The sequence below is a fragment of the Nanorana parkeri genome, unplaced genomic scaffold (genome assembly GCF_000935625.1).
Source record: "Nanorana parkeri isolate BGI_ZX_2015 unplaced genomic scaffold, ASM93562v1 scaffold778, whole genome shotgun sequence".
Taxonomy (NCBI): Eukaryota; Metazoa; Chordata; class Amphibia; order Anura; family Dicroglossidae; genus Nanorana; species Nanorana parkeri.
In genome coordinates, this window is record NW_017307046.1 from 749,371 (window position 1) to 771,211 (window position 21,841).

The 21,841-nt window shown below is 43.2% G+C and overlaps 1 protein-coding gene across 8 annotated transcripts in view; it reads left to right on the forward strand.

The window, feature by feature from the left end:
• Positions 1-21,548, forward strand: part of FNBP1 (formin binding protein 1) — a 220,895-nt gene extending 199,347 nt beyond the window's left edge. For 3 of the 8 annotated variants that reach the window (XM_018564749.1, XM_018564753.1, XM_018564755.1), the window contains 5 exons: positions 7,558-7,685; positions 9,710-9,842; positions 11,032-11,153; positions 14,831-14,970; positions 15,079-15,501. In XM_018564749.1, coding sequence (XP_018420251.1) covers positions 7,558-7,685; positions 9,710-9,842; positions 11,032-11,153; positions 14,831-14,970; positions 15,079-15,257 — 702 coding nt within the window. In that variant the 3' untranslated portion in view covers positions 15,258-15,501. Of the gene's footprint in view, positions 1-7,557; positions 7,686-9,709; positions 9,843-11,031; positions 11,154-14,830; positions 14,971-15,078; positions 15,502-21,381 lie in introns of those variants that run through there. The other 5 variants (XM_018564754.1, XM_018564757.1, XM_018564751.1 and 2 more) reach the window with 4 other exon arrangements.
• The last annotated feature ends 293 nt before the right edge of the window (positions 21,549-21,841 follow it).

The following is a 21,841-nucleotide window of genomic DNA, read 5'->3' on the forward strand; positions in this document are numbered from 1 at the left end:
AGCTCCCTTAGCAGTGCTGTTGATTGGAGCAGTGTAAACGGGGGAGTGTCAGACCACTAGAGACCTGGGGGGACTACTTGTGTGTGAGAGGACCGGTTCAACTTTCCAGTATGCTGCTATCGCAGGGAATTGTAACCCTTGCTGCTTCACCTCCTATGTAAAAATGCACGGAAAGAAGAGCATACCCATTATTCTATATGCAGCCGGACCAGGGGCGGATCCAGGGGGGAGGGGGCAACGGGGCAATTTCCCCCCCGAGATTAGTGTCCCGAATCCCGACTCTGCATCCACGTTCTGCCGCAGCCACCCGTCCCGCATTGTGTACTGACAGCTGTCCCTCCTCCAGCTCCGTGTCACAGACTTTACTGCGGTTCATTGTAAAAACTTTGTACAATGAACTGCAGTAAAGTCTGTGACACACACGGAGGAACAGCTGTATGTTCAGGTGTGTGTGCTGTGAATACAACAGGCGGCTGCCTGTCATTGACACTGTCACTGTTAGCCTGGCGGAGGCAGAGCCTATACCCGTCTCTGCAGGCACCCACAGCCACATCCTGGTATGTGGGTCAGCATGAGTGAGGACCCTCTCCTGTGACCCCTCCCCTCCACTGGCCGCCAAGGAGGGGTGCTGCAGCCTGGATGTAGGTAAGGTTGGGGAGTCTGTGGGTGATGGCTGGCTTGGGGGATTGGGGGACTGTAGTTGGGTGGTATTCAGCATTGTTGTATAATGATTATACAGCAATGCTGAATACCACCAGCCGAGGGCCCGCGGGCGTCACTCCCCACTAAATGAAGCCCCCGGCCGCAGGTGCAATGGTTCCCTCCCTCTGCCGCCTCTCTGCCACATGTACAGCTACAGATGCGGCTCTCTAATCGTGCGGCCGCTCACTCCTCAAGGGGTACTCGGGAGGCCCCAGCGTGCAGCCCTCTAACATACCTGATTAGAGGACCGCATCTGCCTGCTCCAGCCAGCCCGGATCGCCTCGGTATACCCTTGAGAAGCGAGCGGCTGCGCGATTAGAGAGCCGCATCTGTAGCGGTGCCGGTGGCAGAGAGGCGGTGGATGGAGGGAACCATTGCACCTGCGGCCGGGGGTTGCATTTAGCGCAGGATCTGCTGTGGGCAAACTGGCTGGTGCGGCCACAGGAGAGCCCTCACTACCAACCAGAGCCCCCACTGACCACCAGGGTAAGGTGACCAGTTTTTTAAAATCCAGGAACATTTTTAAGGGCTTGTCGGTGGATCCAGGCATCAGCTGCCTACAGAGCGTGCTGGTTACTACTTAAACGGCCGCGCTGTGTGCAGCTTCTGAGAAGATACGCTATTAGCGTAGCGTGAGTGTTGCAAAATGCGCAGCCGGCTTCCTCGCTATGCTAATAGCGATTCTTCTCAGAAGCTGCACACAGCGCGCCGGTTTAGGTAGTAACCAGCACACGCTGTATGCAGCTTCTGACAGTGTGGGAGACAGGAGGCTGGGCTTGTTTGGATCCAGGGATCTACTTAATTTTCTGGCAGTGCCCCTCCCGAGAATAGACTCTGGATCCACCCCTGAGCCAGACTGCATTACAGTAATAATTCCGAGACTACAATTGGGCTTGAAGCTGCCATCGGGATGCTGGGGAGTGTAATTTTTTTTATATATTACAGTAGCACCACAAGTTTGTTCTTTTCAAATTTACTACCTTTTAGTACTTCTCTATAAGTCTCAAGAGATTGACACAATTAATAGGTTGTGTTCCATAACACTATATGTAGGGAGCCCATGGCTCTACATTCATGGTGAAGCTACATGTCACAGTAGACAATGTCCATCTAGGGAAGCACTGAGTGCTTTCGCATACTTCTTCTGACCCCTAACATATGACCAAATTGCTCTGTTTGTGCCTCTGGAGATGGTCCTCACTTTGTCCATAGACTGCATGCGGTTTTCATTTTTGTGTGCGTGTACTCCTTCCTTCCGGGTGTCACAAATTTGTGTGTGATCCTTCGTCATGTGATTCCTTGGGTATCTTTGTGGTTCTACAGTGTCTAAACTTCTAGCCAAATCTCACACAATTTAAAGGTGTTCAAATCCCTTCTTAAAATAATCTGAGTGATTTAAAAACATTAACTGTATTTGTATTTTTACTACAATTACTTGGGGCCATGCACCCAAATGTTTTAACAATGTATTTATGTTTCACATGACTTTTTGGTTTCAGAAGCACCTGTTGCTCATAGACAATGGAATCAACGATTTTGTGGGTTCTGCTAGTACTCAGCCTATCAGTTTGCAAGGAGATAGTGACGTCACTGAGTTTTCATTAGCAAATTGCCAATCCTGAGCTTGTATCGAACGGTCCTGTTTATACTTGTTCTGGAAAGGATAGACCCATGCAGAACAGATTGGTTATTATCATGGAGGGCAAAATCTTCTGGTCAGGCTGCTCACATCAGGGCAGGAGAATAGTCAGGCGATCTAATCTGTTCTTTTATAGGCAGGTTTTCTCGGAATCATTACACCCACCCGCATAATGAATACTACTATGCTGTTGAGATGACAAGTACATTTTACAAATGGCTTAAACAGTCTTCTGCCCTGCAGGCTGATGATGTGAGCTATTGTAAGTTGACATGACACAAAATAATTATACACAAATTGTGCACACACCTATAAGCACATCTACCAGTTTTTGCCTGCTTGCCGTTCCATATTTTGATATGTCATACACAGATTGTACATTACATTGTACTGTACTGTACTGTATTGTACATTAGGGAAGTGATTACTATTCAATTTGAAACATACCATGCCCGTGTTATTTCCCTACCTACTTAAACTGGCTTCAATGTCTGATCTAGCGTTCGCTGCTACAAAGCAGTCTGGCTGAAGAGTGGAAATACGGGCACTGGTAGGACATTAGGAAAACATGCTCCACCCCCACAGAAATGCACACTATATAGACTGCAAGCATACCGTTGCTATCAATGAGAGTTGGGGGCGTTTCGGAGACTGCACTGCTTTGTCTCACGGGGGCTTTGTCACACAGTGGTCACAGACATCCCCCAACTGCTCTACATGGGCTGTCAGTATAGGAAAGTGCAGTTGATTACGAATACACATTCTGGCAATTCATGGGTAACAAATACATTTCAAAACAAAATTGTCAATCAGAAATATAAATATACATTTACTGGGGTGGCTTCAAATCAGCTCAAGGCCTCATTCACACAAGAAAAGGACGGTGCGTACAGCTCCGTTCTGCGTGCACGGCCGTATCGGGCACCTCCCGGGAAGGGCAGGTGCTACGTGTGATTAGTACTGTCCTTCTCTATGTGAGTACGCGGCCATACGCCGCTCTACACTCACCCCAAGTGCAGGGTGCGGGTGTCCCGGCTTGGACGCAGACAGGATTTGTCAACGTACGAGTACGGGCACCCGCATGGACGTGTAGGGAGAGCGTAGGGGGGCGTATGGCCGCGTACTCCCATAGAGAAGGGCGGGCTGCGTACTAATCAAACGCAGCACCTGTCCTTCTCGGGAGCAGCCCGATACGGCTGCGCATGCAGCACGGAGCTGTGCGTGCCGGCCTTGAAGCCTGAAAGTGTCTCTAAAGCCAAAACTGTTTTTATTTTTGGATAGTGTATGGAAGTGTTAGAATCTCTGTCAAGTTTAATTGATATGAACAACATTTATTTTATAACTTGGAAGTATTTGTCTCTAATATCTGGATGCTCAGGGGTCTGGCAGCTTCTCCACACCAAAGGACTGTCTCCTTAGTTTGTATTTGAGGCAATCTGAGAGTGAATACATTTTGCTGGATGATTAACTTTGATTAATGATTCATTTTCGGTGTGGTGCTTCAATCTCAGATCATCTCTATTGGTGTAACCATCAATTAGATTTTCTCACTGTATTTGTTCTAGTAACCATGGTGATGGGGACTGAAAGTGATGAAGAAATCCAAAATTTGGAATTGCCACTAGAACAGAAACTGAGGGGAAGTCTTCCCATGGGCACATCAATGCTATGACAACTAAGAGGAGTTTCCTTACTTTGGAGAGATTTCTTCTCACTTCTGTTGTGCCTACGGGACAGGAAGTGAAGGAAAATCTCCCCAGTGGGAAAATAAACCTGACAGGTGTTTTAACCCTTCTCTACTGTATCCAAAATGAAAAAAAAAGTGTTTTGGCTTTAGACATACTTCAAAGAGTGCTAAGTTCAGAAAAGCTGGCAATACTGTACACTGTTTTTCTTTTCTCAATCAGCTCTGTGCTGAAAAATCAACTTTTGTTGAATAGAGACCTGAGGGGGCCACACGCTGGTCTGCATGGCTCAGCGGCATTTGAACAGTGTATGGCTAGTTTTAGTTGAATAGAGAGTCTACTATGTTTATCAGCTCATACTCATAGACCCCCCACCTTGGTCTGATGAGAAGGAGGGTTGTAGGAATCGCAGAACTACCGTGTTTCCCCGAAAATGTTTTATATATATATTTTATATATTTTTCCCCCCCCCAAAAAATAACACACGGTCTTATTTTTGGGGTCTTATTTTAAATACTGTCACACACAGTGTCACAATACCTGCAGGCCGTAGCTGTCCTGGAGCTCTCCTCTCTGATGCCGTCCACAGTTCTCTGTGGGATCCCCGCCAGGGAGCCACCTCTCTCGTCGCCAGGCTGGACTGCACAGACCTCCAGTCAGAAGTTTCCACAGTGACTGTGGCTCAGTCACCTCACCCCGACCCCACTGACCATACGTTCCTTGCCGCGCTGTGCCACTGCCTGCTGGGAAATGTCGTTTTCTGCCCGGCGGCAGCTCTCTAAGCAAAGGCAGACGGGTGTCTGCTTATTTTGTGACACGGGCGGCATGCGGGAGCTGCGGCGCAGCGGTTAGTCCCCGCCATGACTCTGGTTGCACTCTGGGCCACCCCCAAACTAGGTCTTATTTTCGGGGTAGGTCTTATATTACAGGAATGTTTAAAAATAGTGCTAGGTCTTACTTTCGGGGAAACACGGTACTAATCAAAACCTGCATGTGGAAAGAACCCATAGGGCTGCCCTGTGTACATAGAGATTTATAAACCAGACACATAAACAGAAGTAAAAAACAACCCCTTAATCATATATAGAGCAAAACAACTATAACAAATGGTGTTGTCCAAATTTTTATAGTTGCCGCGCAGTTAGTATTCTATTTCTCCCATTCTACATTTCCCCTTCTACCCACTGTTCTCATTGGTAGATTGGCTAGTTGTTGGGCAGCTGTATTTCCGCCCCAACCTGGGATTTTCATCTTCTGCCTGCTTGATGACAGAGCAGATGCCAGGGCACGTGCAAGGCATCTAGGAGTAGGCAGACATGGCAAGGCGTGCTCTCAGATGGAATGCGGTGGGAGCTGACCAGCGGCAGATCGGACATTGCTGGGAAATGTCACTATAACAGTAGAGAGCCTAGCTGGGCTGACTTAGTGATTAAGCAAAGGTCGTCTATGCTATGAGGCGATCAGTTTGTATCAGATGTGGTCTATGCTCAGGCGTATAACATCTTGCAGAGTGCCTACCTCTTATAAACAAGAGGACTGCCATGCCAGCTTCTTTTGTTAATTGTATTTGGATATAGACAGACTGGTTGTTATGAATCCCTCCAGTTTTCTTTGGCTTTCAGCTTAATGATAAAACAAAGGCATTGTTCTCTGCTTTGTGTCTAGAGAGAAGACCTTTCTGGATGCACAAATGTCAGACATCCCTAGAGAAGTCTTAGTGCTCCATCTAGTGGTGAAGAAGCTTATTACAGCCAAAACTTCTGCTTATGTTTTCTTTATTGAGTAAAGAACAAGGAGTGAAAGGCAGAATCCCATTCAACCAATAACTAGTCGTTTTTAAAGTGTACCTGTACAAAACCTGACCAATCAGACCTTACCCCATGACAAAATGCAGGTTCATGTGCACAATTTAATGTATGCACTACAAGCAGCAAATATATGCAAATCTACATTTTTACTGTAGAAAGTTAGTTTTTTTCCTGCCTCCTGATTGGTTCTTTAATGTAATAGGCAGCATCACCAAAAAAGAGGGAATCTCATAAAATGAAAGAACTTTTACATGGTGTATGAAGGTATTCCCAGTATGTCTTTGGTCCAGTAACTATTCAATAAAGCCAACAAAAAATAAATAAAAATGGATAGGATACAGCAAAGTGTAGAATAATTGAAAAAACAGAATATTAAATAAATATAACTGAGAGACTGTGCAGTCTTACTTATAAAAGAGGTATATACTGTACGTCCCGTTATTTATTTAATTCATTTCACTATCTGGGAGGGGAGTATTAAATAATAGAGTCTGTAAATATAGTTTACAGTCCTCTTAAAACTGAACTCCAGGCTTGCAATTGAATACACATTACCTGTCAAAGAATTTGTAATTCTGTTTAGCCAATCTCGAGATCCAGACAGCCCTGCCAGGCAATATGTCCAGGTCCTAGATCACACATTGATCAAGAACAATGCCCCAGTCTACTGATTAGACAATGGGGGATAATCGGCACACTGTAAAATGAATCCGTCTTCCCTCTTCTATTGTCATCATGCTTCCTGTCAGGACATGTGCCTGCAGCAGAGCCAGATGTGGTTCCTTGTACTGGCCATCCCTCTCCCAGTTGCATTGCTGCTGTGCAGGGGATTGCAGGGGGCTCACAAAACAAAGTCAGTTATTTAAAATGGCTGCATTTCATTTGATGTTTAAATGATAACTACGTGAATTGGTGTTTTTGCCTGGAGTTCAGCTTTAAGGATGGGGACCTCAGTGCTCTTATCCTCAAACTGGAAGATCACCCTAGAATTACTCTATGAACATTAAACAGTCATATAATACGTGTACCTTGATAAATGCTTAGCACAATATATGAATTCTTTCCGTTTTTCGGTTGTCCAGAAAATAGCATTGTAAGCAACACAAGAAAAATGATGTCTCTTAGCCCCCTCCTGCTATCTGCATCTTTGACAGCATCAGGGCACAGAGGAACCGTTTCCTAGTCAGGCTTTGCAATGACAATCCTCGGGTAGCAATGTAGCATGGAGGGCTGAGCGATACCATGAGTTGCATTGTGTCACTGGTAATACTTGGCAGTTTCTAATGCTGATTGCTGGACAACCTGAGCGCAGACAGAAGTCAAATATGGTGCTGTGCATTTATCAGGGTACATGTGTTTTATGGCTGTTGAGTTGTTCTGGGGTGAACACACAGCAGATGCATTACATGAAAAAAAATGCAGCAAATGTGAACTGAACATTTTAAATTGAAGAAGTTGACAATTCCAAATTAAGAATACGATGCAAGTTTTATGTACACAAGCTTGCCATTTTGTTAACATTTCAACACTACTAACAGTATCTTGGAAGTGGGCAATCTCATTGCACTTAGCGGTGTAAAGCTTTGAATCGGGGAATCACTAGCCTGTGGTGGTGTGAAAATCATTTTTGTTTGCTTTCCCCTCCTACTCCTTTATTTGGCATGCGATGCATGATCCTAGCTAGTGCATGCCACTAGAGCAGATGGTAACCGTGACCTTATAGTGTTTTGGTTTCCACCAGGGGGCAACGCCGGAGGACTTCAGCAACCTGCCACCAGAACAGAGGCGGAAAAAGCTGCAGCAAAAGGTTGACGAGCTAAACAAAGACATCCAGAAAGAGATTGATCAGAGGTGAGGAATGCTATGGCTGTCTGATGGCAAGGGAGGGGGGTGCTTACCCATATACAGACCAGCAACTTGTGTACTGATCCAGAAAGCTTTATTTAAAGGTGTTTACTTTATAAAAGGGATGATAGAATATCTGTTGTTATAAAATTTTCCCCTTTCCTATTGCAAACCTGAATGCTTTGGCGGCACACTTCTAATGTCTGGCCCATCCTGCTGTTTAGCCAGGACAGAGGGTAGTCAACCACCCATGCAGAACCTACAGGTATGCAATAGGAAAGGGGCAGCTTTTTAAACATCTGAACAATTCTTTGCAATGTGCTGGGGTGGGGGGGGTGGGGGGTGATGGAAACCTTGGGGGATTTTCTGGAGAATGTGCAGAAAGGTGAACTAATCCTTTAAAAAACAGTGCTATCCAAAAGTGGTGATCTGCCTCTGTGACCACTGTCAATAGGAGAGGAAGTAAGGGATTCCTCCCAACAGGGAGAAACACATTCATATAAACCTGACAGAAGTTCTTACCCTTCCCCATGTTGTCAAAAAGTTAAAAAACATAAAAAAAATTTCAACTGTTTTAGCCCCGCATCTTTAAAAACACACATCTCAAAATGTGTCTTTGTGGGACAACCCTCTACTGGAACTATTTTAATTCCTGAAATATGGCGCTCCCATAGTATTGTTACACTATCCGATGCTTATCTGGAGGGCACTATGTATTCCTTCCCACAACTGCAATGCAAACATGATCTGCTTGCAGTTTTTTTTTTTTTTTCCCATTGATTTTTACAGCTATGTCATTTGCTGGAAACACAATTTAAGGGTCATGATATCTATTAATTAATGGGGGGTTTAAAATCACAAGGTCCCAAAGGGTTAATCTCCACCATCTGCTCTTGCCTATTACACGCAGAGTTGGGTAAATCCCAGCTGGCAGCTAAAACTAAATGGCGATCCTTAACCACTTGAGTCCCCGGGCCTTATATCCCCCAAGTCCCAGAGTGTTTTGTTTTTTTCACTTCACTGATGTCTCGCTCCTCTCATATCATTTAGGTTTTGTAGTCTATCCTAATGTATTATACAGTATTTGTTTGTTGTTTGTTTTTTTATTACCTATTGGGAACAAATAAAAAAGAAAATTAAACATATTGTATTTTCTTGTTGTTTTTTCCCCAATGCAGGGGCAAAACATTTGCATAAATAAAAATTCTCCAGCTCATCAGGCATCATTGTTGCTACCTGGGGCTGGAATAGTTTTCTATTTATTTATAGGATATATTTGTTACAGTTTTCTTTTTTCTTGACTTTTTTTAATGACATATTGATCCAGGACCCCCCTCCCATGCAGCTGTGCAACAAACAGAATACTTCTAATAGTGATCAATTGCTGGCTGCAATCAGCCAGCAATAGATCACTATAGCAGTGTACTGGCTGCAATCAGCCAGCAATAGATCACTATAGCAGTGTATTGGCTGCAATCAGCCAGCAATAGATCACTATAGCAGTGTACTGGCTGCAATCAGCCAGCAATAGATCACTATAGCAGTGTACTATTACTACAGGGAGATGCTGGACAGCACTGTAACAGCTCGGCCCAGCCCTTGTACATCCAAGTGATCCTGGCAGGGCCATCCACAGCTCAAATTTATATTCTTCCTGTTATAGGGTGACAGTTATGTCCCAATCCTGATCTTGTGTTGTCACACTGTGATGTACACTGGTGGGGACTGCAAGCGGTTGTACGGACACACATTGCACGAGCATTTGTCCTCAGTCCTCAAATGACAACCAGATCAGCAGTACTGAGATGCATCCAAGGATGAAAGAATAGTAATGATACACATTGCTAAATTTCATCTATTTTGTGTTTAGATTTGCTTTAAGCAACTAGCCCGTGGTGGACTTGGTCTTCAAACTTGAGTGCCAAATGAATCGGAAGCCCTAGTAATCAGATTTTAAAATGTTTTTGACTATTCCAGCTTTATACATGGGCTATATTAAACAGTCCCTTATTTGTTCATTTGTAACACAGAGATGCTTTGACGAAGATGAGAGACGTTTATCTGAAGAATCCACAGATGGGAGATGCTGGCAGCGTGGCTCAGAAGTTGATAGAGATTGGAAATAACATGGAGAAACTACGTGTGGAAGTACAAAAGTTTGAAGTGAGTATATGTGTTCTTCAGTCTATAGAAAAGTGTCATAGCAGGGAAGGGTAGGGGCATTGACCCCAAGCTCTACCTTCCACAAACACTTATTTAAAGGGTTGGGCGGATTGTCCATATTTTGTTTTCACCCAAGCTGAGAGCATTCTAACCAACCATAGCCAATGGCCACAATAAGACACACACTTTTTTTTTTAATTCCTTAAAACAAACCTGTGCATTGCCTTTGCAGTGTAAAGTAACATGTTCAGTGTAATGGTGGCACCACTATCTGCTTACCTTACCTTTGTTTCCTTACCACAAGTACTAAGTATGCATGTGACTCACCCCCTTACCTTTCCGGAGGATCCTTTCTACACAGACTTACTCTCTTCTCTCCTGGCAGCCAAATGTAGCAGCAGGGGGTCCACTTTAAAGGAAATCTGTATTGAGGATAAGCATGTTGGCTCTCCTAAAAATTATGTTTGACTGGGTGTCATGCTGACCTGGAGCAAACATGCAGATCAAGAGTTTTGACTTTTCACTGACCTCACTTGCTGCATGCCTGTGTTATGGATTAACTCCATAACAAAGACTGGAGGCCACCACCTAAAACTGGTGGAGAAATTTTCAGCACAAGGGGAGAAGGGGGTTCTTCTCTGTTAGAGCGGTTAGGGTCTGGAACTCGCTGCCACAAACAGTGATTTCAGCTAAGAGTGTGGAATCGTTCAAGAAGCTTTTGGGCGATTTCCTTAGGGACCGTAATATACAGGGGTACAGGTACTCTTAAAAATTAGATCACACATGGACCTATACATACGCACACATCAGTAGAACCAACTACATGCACACACTAGATTGGACTTGATGGACATATGTCTTTATTCAACCTCAAATACTATGTAACCCAAAGAAAATTAAAACATCAGTAGGAAGTTATTCACCATGAGGCAATCCAGCTGTAGTACATAGCACAATGTACTCTCAGTCTAACATATTTTCAGGCACTAGGAGCCTGATTGAGAGGTAGCTTTTTGCTTAGAATCTTCCCAGTAAGAGCAGCAACAACACATTAAATCAAATTTCTAACCAACATTTACAGCAACTCCTGTCCGGTGAAGTCATCAATATAAGTTCTCTGCAGGTATTACAGAACCAGTACTTTATATACAGTGATAGATTGACTAATCAAAATTTGGACTTTTTGCAGGCTTGGTTGGCAGAAGTTGAAGGAAGACTTCCTGTCCGCAATGACAGCTCCCGTCGGCAAAGTGCCCTGTATGAAACACAAAACACTGCTCCAGTCAATAATTGTGTACAGGACCGGGAGAGGTACAGTATACTGAGTGTGATGAAAGGATTACATGGAATTAAGCATCAAACTGCTTAAACCCATGTAATCCTTTCCATGTAGTGAATCCTCATGTAATCCTTTCCATGCAGTGAATCCTCCCTCCATACGGCTCTGTCTAAGGTTTCCATTAATGAGAGGGAGCCTGAAGCCAAACCTTCAGGCTCCCTCTCATTAATGGAAACCTTAGACAGAGCCGCATGGATGGGGGATTCACTACCATCACTCGTTAATTTGCTTGTGAAAATTTTAGCTTAAGCTATTGCACTTTGTAGGCCACAGGCTTCTTAACAGAGGAACTAAGTGAAGCCTGGAGTGCCCAAGAGATCATCCCTACATTGGATAAATTGTCCACAATCCATTCATAACTAAACCAGTTTCTGGTGCACAAAAACTAACAACTTCATGATTACATCCCTGAACACATTTTGCAATAGTCTAGTGCCCACTGAGTTTTGAAAAAATTAAGAAAGGGTTAGAATCCACTGCCGGTTTCCCGATGAGGAAGATTTACCCTTGCTTCCTGTGCAGGTGATTGGTGTGAGACAGAACTTGGAGTGAGCAAAAATCTCCCCAGTGGGGTCACAGACTGTGGAAAAAAAAACCATGTATTCTAGTAGATTTTGTAAGGTGTAAGACTTTTGCCAGGATTTGACTGCGAGATTGTGAATTAAAGCGCCACACTTTAATTGTTCAAATACATTTTCAGTCAATGTAGTGTTGGAGGACATTTTGGAGGCTCATACAATTGTAAGAATGAATAGCACTTGTCAGAAGCTGGTTTGGGCTGCCAAATTACATTGACTAAAGATAAATATGGACTGTTAAACGAAGTGTGGAGCAATCTTGCAATGTGACACTACAAACCAAGAAGACAGTGGATATCTCCTGGAAGCTAGAAGCTGCCTGTCCGTTAGTCAGTTCACCTATACTGACTCTGGCATCATAATTACTCAGCCACACCAAAAGGATGAATCTTTGCGGGTTCAGCGCTTTCTTTCCAGAATTTTACTTTGGTCTTTGTCATGATGAGAGAGATTCTTCTCAACTCTGTCCTGCAGACAGGAATTGGAGCTTGTTCACACGATCTCCTAACCGGAACATTTTTCATCAGGACCAAAAATGCATACACATTAATTCCAATGCTAAAAATGAGGCTAAATTGTAAATATATTGCACTGCACTTTATACAATCTTATAATCTCTTACAAACATAAACTAATAAAATATTGAATTACAATAGAACGTGATATGTATCAACTAATACAGTTGTGAATTCCAAATTTCTGTAAAGTGAAAGTAAAGTGACTTATTAAGTGAATTAAATCCCTTTCAGTTTCTGTGTAGTCCTCTTTAAACATGTATATAATACACCTCCTTGCTTCTTCACTGATAGTGAAAAACCGAGATTCCAAGATTCCACTGTGCTTAAGGACATACACTATATTACCAAAAATTTTGGGACGCCAACCTTTACACGCACATGAACTTTAATGGCATACCAGTCTTAGTCCGTAGGGTTCAATATTGAGTTGGCCCGCCCTTTGCAGCTACAACTCTCCTGGGAAGGAGTCCACAAGGTTTAGGAGTGTGTCTATGGGAATGTTTGACCATTCTTCCAGAAGCACATTTGTGAGGTCAGGTACTGATGTTGGAGGAGAAGGCCGGGCTCGCTTCTCCGCTCTAATTCGTCCCAAAGGTGTTCTATCAGGTTGAGGTCAGTACTCTGTGCAGGCCAGTCAAGTTCCTCCACCCCAAACACGCTCATCCATGTCTTTTATGGACCTTGCTATGTGCACTGGTGTGCTGTCTTGTTGGAACAGGAAGGGGCCATCCCCAAACTGTTCCCACAAAGTTGGGAGCATGAAATTGTACAAAATGTATTGGTGTGCTGATGCCTTAAGAGTTCCCTTCATTGGAACTAAGGGGCCAAGCCCAACCCCTGAAAAACAACCCTACACCATAATCTCCCTCCACCAAACTTTACACTTGGCACAATGCAGTCAGACAAGTACCGTTCTCCTACAACTACCAAACCCAGACACGTCCATCGGATTGCTAGATAGAGAAGCGTGATTAGTCACTCCAGAGAACACGTCTCCACTTCTCTAGAGTCCAGTGGCGGCGTGCTTTACACCACTGCATCCGACGCTGTGCATTGCACTCGGTGATGTAAGGCTTGGATGCAGCTGCTCGGCCATTGAAACCCATTCCATGAAGCTCTCTACGCACTGTTGTTGTGCCAATCTGAAGGCCACACAAAGTTTGGAGGTCTGTAGCTATTGACTCTGCAGACAGTTGGCGACTTCTGCGCACTGTGGGCTTCAGCATGCGCTGACCCCGCTCTGTCATTTTCCGTGGCCTACCACTTCATGGCTGAGTTGCTGTTGTTCCCAGCTGCTTCCACTTTGTTATAATACAACTAACAGTTGACCGCAGAATATTTAGTAGCAAGGAAATGTCACAGAACACCTGAATCCAATGATTTGGAGGGGTGTCCCAATACTTTTGGTAATATAGTGTATATCCGCACTCACCAACTTTCAATGGTCACCCTTTTTCAAATGAGCCACATAAGCTTGCCAAAAAGACTCTTTTCACCGCTCCGATCCCCTGGGATCCAAGGGTTAAGCACCTCTATTTATACTAGCTACACCTTTTTCTTTTCTCATGCCGATGTTCCTCCATAGGTGCTCAGAAAGCACATACATACTCCCCATTGTGTAGTATCAAAATAAATTTTTTGGTAGAATTAAAAGTTGCATTTACATGAATTTAGAATCATAGTTACATAGTTACATAGTATTTGAGGTTGAATAAAGACATTAGTCCATCAAGTCCAACCTATTAGGATCTCATTCTAGGAGTACCCGTACCCCTGTATATTACGAGATTTTAAATTCGTTAAGTACATACACTCGCATCCTAAGACACTTCCTTGTGGTGCCAGTGTGTCCCGCCCACCGACACATTTAGTCACTTCTGACTTCTTCTATACAAGGTCTAATATTGCATAAAGCACAGTGCAATATATTTACAATTTTTGATATAGTGAACTGTCACTAGCTCGCACCGTAGCTAAGGGTAAGGGGTTGAGTATTATATTAACTTGGTTATATTTGTTCAAATATGAAACTAGTTCACACCATTGTGTTCAGTTCCAGAGCTTTAATAAAAAAAAGCACAGTGTGCTGCATTTTTACTGGTCTGGAATGCACAGAACATTACATGCAAAGGCACCAGATTGGACTGGAACGCCCCTAAAACCTAAGCAAAACCAATTGGGACAAAAATAAACGCATCGTTTCATAAACGCGCATGACTGTGTTTGCAGAAACGCATCCAGATCTGTTCTGGCAATGGTGTGAACAAGCCCTTAGACAGAACAGGAAGATAAACCCCTTCTATGAATACAAAGATAGCTATTTAAATCTTACAGAAAAAAATGTCTTCAACAGGGACACCAACTGCAGTTGAAACCTGGCATAGGTTGTATTCCTTGTACACCCGACCCAAAACTAAAGAAAAAAGTTGAGTTGAGCTTTACAATACAGTACTTGCCATTCAGCTAGCCTGAGGACCTTTTCCTCACACTGCAGTATCCTCTGGTGGTTCTGGAGTCTGTTGCTATAGTGATTCTATGGTTTTCTCTCTTGAGCAGCCCAGATGGCAGTTACACAGAAGACCAGAGCCAGGAGACGGAGGTGAAGGTGACGCCCACGGAGTTCGATGATGATTTCGATGACGAAGAGCCCCTGCCCACAATAGGAACCTGTAAAGCCTTATACCCCTTTGATGGTAGTACCCTTATAGATTCCTGCACTTATAGTACAGTTATAGTTTCCTGCACAGCTTTGCATGACTTCATGTAATTGGACGCTGCTGACTCTGGCTTTGTCCCACCAGGTGAAAATGAAGGAACTATATCTGTAGCGGAAGGCGAAGTACTGAACGTCATTGAGGAGGATAAAGGAGATGGATGGACACGGATCCGCAGGAACGAGGAGGAGGAGGGTTATGTCCCATCATCCTACATCGAAGTTTATTTGGACAAAAATGCCAAAGGTGCCAAGACTTACATCTAACCTCATCTGCCTGTCTGTCTGTAAAGGGGCTTCACCCCCAGCAATGTGCGTGTCCCTTGGAACCTGCTTGCTTGCCCCAGTGGCTGGCTTCGGTTAGCTTTGTCCTTGGCACACGGTGTATAAAGAACAGTAAAGGGAGCTAAAACTGTATGGCCAGTTTCCCAACTCGAGTCTATAACAACTTGTATTTCATCCACCTGAACCCCATTTGTACATGTGTCCATAGTTACAGAAAGATTGAGTCCATGGAAATACAGTAGAATTAACCTTGTCGAACACGCATCCATGCAAATAATCCTTTTGTGACATTTCCTGCTGTGAATCATTTGTCCACAAATTGATATCAAGAAGGTGTAGATACTCAGTTCAGTAAGTGGTACCAGTGCTTCTGGATGACAAAAGAAAGTTATTTCTACCACAAAGGTTGAAAGTCTTATGGTGGAAGACTAAAGGTGACTATAGGCTTAAGTGCAGGTTCGGTGTTGACTAACCATTCCACCATAAACAGATTTTTCTTTACCCCAAAGAGCATATAGGCACATGTTAGAAAGTGTAGGCTGTTACCCAAAGGGTCCAACCTGGCTAATTGACCCTAACCCCAAATTGTCTACTGGAGGTTCTCCTGGCTTCAGAAACCTGGACAAAAATATGAATAGATTAAGTTTATTTATATCTTGATAGTCCGGCCATAACAAAGTCTTGAAAAGTTTTTGTTTACACTGAAGTACTTCTTTAAGTTGGGCCGATTAGTCATTCACTGTGGAGAAGGTAATTGCTGGTGGTTATATTAATCAAGGAGGACCTGTCTTAGCCAAATCTGTTTCTCCCATCTTAAAATATTGCTCTATTTTATGATGGTTTTACAGCCAAATCATATGACCTTTAAAGGGTCTTTTTATTCACCCATCAGCCCAGAGTAAGGGGAGAGTGGAACCCTGTAGTATAACACACTCCAGCTTGAAGCCAGTAGCTCCATAAGTCCTAGCCTCTGCGGGCCACTGTCATCACTTTTGGTCTCCAGTGCTTTTTGCTTTTACTAATATGTCTCAACGCAAAGAGAGGGTCAGCCAGGGCTGGATTCTCACCAGTGGAGCATGTATGCACAAAGGTGTGGGTTAATAGCAAATATTGATACACTAATAGTGTACTCCAACTTTCAGATAAATTAGTCCACCACTCTTGGATTTTCCCTCGTTATCCTGACCATAAAGGACTGAATGAATGACTAATAACAATGTACAGCACTGTCACCTCCAGAGTCTGGTGCCTAACGGTGAATCCAGCCCAGGAGGCACTGAAGACTTTACAGCAGAGTAGTGATTTATGTTACTTCCCCAAGGCTTAACCATTTGCTGAGTGCCATGGATCTCCAGTAGTGATATTGCATCCCTCAGAGGCCAGGATTTGCTGAAGATGTCAGCACCTGACTGGAATCTAGCGCTAAAGGGTCCCGGACTACCCTGGCTGTAAGCCCACAGCGCCTGTAACAGACCTGGCTCGGTGAAGGAACCTTATAAAAGTCTACTTCCGCTATTAAACAAGAGCGGTATAGGGCTCCTGGAAGCTTTCTGCATCTGGCGCTGCAGATATTTTTTGCTTTGTTGCACTACCCAATTATAGAAAATGGACCTCATATCTGTGTTACCCATATTCTGCTGGATGCCTGCCCAAAGATTGCTACAATTGTGCATTTTTATCGGTCTTGCTCATTTGGGAGGCAGAAATGTTATAGCAGTGTGTTATCTCACGATGCTTCAGATTTACAGATATGATCATTTTGAAACGTTTGCTGCCTATTCATGTAAAGTTTATCACTGGCAATTCCAAACTCTTTGTTGTACTTGTCCTAAAATCTGCCCAACTACTGCCATGTACTTTAAACTCCATCCAGTGGTGTGCATTAGCCATAGGTTATACATTGGCAACATCACTCAATTTTATTTTTAGTATTAAAAAATTATAGATGTATATAAAACTCCAGAAATGATTTATCTCATAGAAGATATATGTTTAATGATATAGGCAATCCATGGCTTCCCGATATAATGAAGCAATGCTCTGCTCTGCAGTGAGCCATAATATATGTTTATAATGTTAAAGACTGTATTATAGTGAACGCACCTCACTTTTTTGGGGGGTTTCCATAATGCTAAAAGCCCATTGCCAGTAGTCTATTTTGACAAATTCCTCGTGCCTGTTACAGGACAGAAACTCCAACCTTCCCATACAGGCAGATATTCCTATCTGGGTGTCACTGGCCATGTTATCTGAAATCCAGTTCATTTTAATTGCAAAAAAAAAAGGGAGAAACATCAATTGTTATAGAATCTTCTGTGATTTAGGCTGTTTGCCCAAGTAGCCATGTACAGAAACGTGAAATGCCCAGTTTAATTACATGTCTTATGACACTAAAGATTCTGACCCTCTGACATCGGAGTCCACTGGCATGTCCTGTAATGAAGGGGGAGATGTTCCACCAACACCTCCACTGATGGCTTATCAGGACACAAAACTGGAATCAGACAAGTTCTGTTACTCTGTCTGGCTGTTATTATTAATATGTATTATTATTATACAGGATTTGCGCAGCGCTTTACAAAACAAAAGGAGAACAGCACAGTTACATTACAAATCAAGGCAGGAGGAATAGGAGAGCCCCGCTCTTGAGAGCTTGCAATCTATGATTGCTGTTTCCTCAGAGGAACTGTTGTGTCTGTGGGTACCCTAAAAATTGCCAAATAAAGCCATCTGTCATTTCATGTGTATGGGTGCCTTAAGACTGCTCGTCAATGAAAAGCTATGTCCCCCAATACAGGGGTGATACCTATTCCTGAACAAGTGATTAGAACCCCACACCCATGTCAACAATGACAGCATTGCACACGTAATTTGTTTCTTTTCTCCTCTACATAGAAAAGTGAAGGATTGGATTGGCCCTTAGATTTTCCAACAAGATGGAAAATGTCTGTGCTGTAGCAAACCAAATGCTTCTATTATAGACCCCAAGGGAGGTCAGAATTAACCCAGTCAATGCAAGCAACATTGGAATTGAAGCAACATATTATTGAGTTATCCTCAAACTGACCACACTTATTACAATGTGATTGGACAATCTTGGTACAGTTGTCTGTAGATTTACCATATAGTACAAGGGCCTACCTAAACATTCTGTTCAACATACATCGAATCAGACCGGCTCTTTGCTTTAAATAGTCGTTGGTAAATATAAATGAAATGACACAATTATATTGTAACGTGTTGCCAGATTTAGACCACTGTTTTATGTTGGCCATTTTAATTTGAAGGACTCTTACTAGAGACCTCCTGTGTCCTTCTGTGTGTTTATTGGACAGGAACTCAGCCTAGAGTGTCCTCAGAATTAAAACCTTGTCAGTTCAGATAAGCCCCTTTGACACTTTGACATGTCTCTGTAACTTGTAATAATTCCAGTCCTGTACATAGATTATATATTGGGCTTACTGGCTCTTCAGATAACGTATTCCACCTTGCCCAAAATGTATTTTAGTTAGGATTCCCCTCTTAGTCTTATCAAAAAAAAATCTTCAGAAGTTTACATCAAAAGATTGACTATTTATGAGACGGCACGGAGTACCAGTTGTCAGGTTTGTGTCTTTTACTCCCATAATCATTTGCAGCATGCAAAAACACCTCAGCTTGTTAATCAGAGGCAGAGAAAAGCATTTTCTGATCTTATGGTTTTGGCTGTGATTCCAATAATTTGTAACAAATCAGTACAATGTGTTTTTATGCTGTTGATTCATATATGTACTATTGTCGCTCATATATAATTTTTTAACCAGGGGCAGTAGCTCTTTCCATAATAAATCATGTTATTTTTTCATATGTCTGCTCTTTATTATAATTATGTGCATCAGGTTTGCACATTCTGTTTTGTATCGCTATTGTGAAAATATTTTATAGACACGTGTTTTCTGCTGTACTGGGTATCTTTTCAAATGATAAGTGTATTTTCAAAGGGGAGCTCTAGGCAAAGAATCAAAATACACATACGTTTAATACATACCGGTATTTCGGTACCGAGTATCGATATATTTTTTTCCGGTACTCGCCGATACCAAGTACTGGAAGTCCCATTCAGGAAGTCAGGTGGCGTGGAATGACTAGCCACCTGGATTCCTGATTAGCCGGGCAGCATGTAAAGACTCGCCACCCGACTTCCTGATTAACAAGAAAGCAGTCCCGTGCTTCTCGTCACTATGTGACGAGAAAGCATGGAGCCCGCTTGCTGGCCAATCAAGGAAGCCGGGTGCCATGCAATGACGCGGCGCCCTGCTTTCTTATTGGCCGGGAGGCCGGCTCCATGCTCCCTGTTCATGAGATGACGAGGGAGCATGAAGCCGGCTTCCCGTCCAATCAGAATGCCGGGTGCTGTGTCATTACACGGCGCCCAGCTTCCTGATTGGCCAGCTTCCTGACCAATCAGGAAGTCGGGCAGCGTGCCGTTACATGCTGCCCGGCTTCCTGATTGGCCAGAAAGTCGGCTCCATGCTCTCTCATCACAAGTGACGAGAGAGCATGGAGCCGCTTCCCGGCCAATCAGGAAACCGGGCAGCGTGTAATGACGCGCTTCCTGATACAGGAAGTATCGGGCTAGGCATCGGAGCATTTGGGCGAGTACGAGTACTCGGTATCGGCACTGATATTGATACTAGTATCGGTATCGGTGCATCCCTAGTTTAATGTTTCACCTGCCATAGGATTTGTTATTTAGGGTCAGCCTGCTACTTCCGGGTTTATCATTGCTGCTGTCTGGGTCAGCTCCCTACTCACTGGACAGAAGTAATGAGGCTGATTCAATGTCTAATGAGCAGGATGGAGGCAGAGAAGTGATATAGGAAGCTGAATTTCTTATTTATGAACTATGGGTGTTGCCATAGATTGTCCATTCAGAATTACAAACCCTTTGACAGGTAAAACAGTAAACATATATATACTTCAACTGTATGTTTAGCCGTTTGCCCTAGAAGGTGGGCAGCAATGAAACCCCCCTATACTCCAGCAACAAAAATTCTGCAATTTAAACATTACAGTCAGACAGTAGGTGATTATACAGAGCCACTAAAAGGTCTGGCAACCCTGCTATTCTTATTCTTAATGGATAGGTGGTGTCACACTCGTATATGGGCTTCAATGCATTTGGTTACCCTCTAGATTTATAAAATGTCCTGTAGATGTTGTTTAACTGCCAACACCATTGCTATTTAAAGAGATTTACAGTATAGATGAACATCCTCTGGACAAGAGTGTCATCTCTTTATTGTTTACATTGCCTGGAGGATTAAACCACTCTCCATATATTAGGTTTGTGACATTAATATGTGTCATCAACAGGTGGAGCTTTCGGCTCCCAGTCCCTGGAAACCTACTAGGTGTAGGAGAGGAAGTCTCCCTTGTTCCAAAAACATTCCTATCCTTTCTTTGTTAGTAACCTAGAACAAGTATGCAGCCCAATAGTTCCCACACTCCACTGTCTGTATGAATGGTTGGGGCAGTGAAACCAGCATAAAGGAGCTTGTACCAAGGTACCTAGAGCAGCTTCCATTTTTCTTTTCTGACAGGTTCCTTATAATCAAAAAAGCCCCTTTAAATATAATGGCATCACTTATTGTCCTGAGTCCAGTTATTGTGATGGGGATTCCATCTAGGGGAGTAAGATTGCCAGCAGGACTTATAAAACACAGTAGATGTTTGTATCTGTCTGAATATGAAATGTTGAAATGTTTTTTAAGGGTGTTCCACCCAAAACTTAATTCCAGATTCCGGATAGGTGAATCATCCATTGGCTTGTTTTAGCTCTTGGGAACTTAAACAGCAACGTCTCCCTGCCATGGGGCCTCAGTCTTACTGTTGTAAAATAAATTAAAAAATGTACAAGGAGCTTGAGATTGGGTGGTGCTGGGAATCAGAGTCCCAAGTAGTTGATCTCGAGTCTCCCAGTGTCTATCATATATAATAGAAACTGGCTGTAATTTGGTTTACGAAATATTTTTGTTAGCATGTAGATTTACTGGGCAGTTCTAGCTTGGTGCTGAATGTTCATTTCTAATATGAGTATTTTATATATATTTTTTTTCTATTCTAGATTCCTAAAGGTGTGCGGGTGCAAGGACCTCGGGGCGAGCTATATACAGGAGGAATCTTAGACCCTCATATCCCCTGTATCCACCCTACAGTTGGACTCCAGACAAAATTCTCTGCTCACTTTAACATGCATATCAGACATGTCACCATATGTGTTGTAAGCAAAAATACTCCACTTTCCTGACAGGCAATTGATATCCTGGTGCCCAGCACTTTTCAGCCAAGGATACCCATTAATAGACACCTCTATCAGTATTACCAAGTATCCTGGTGCATAATACTCTTGGTGATCTCCATTGCCTATGTGTGGAGATTTCAAATTATTACACCAACTGGAGCCTAGATCAGCACACAACAGAACACGTTGTGTTTTAGAGTTTTCATAGAGATTGAAATATATAGGATCATTAACAGAACAGCAGCCATATTGATAAACCATGAAAAAAAAAGCCAAGAAAACC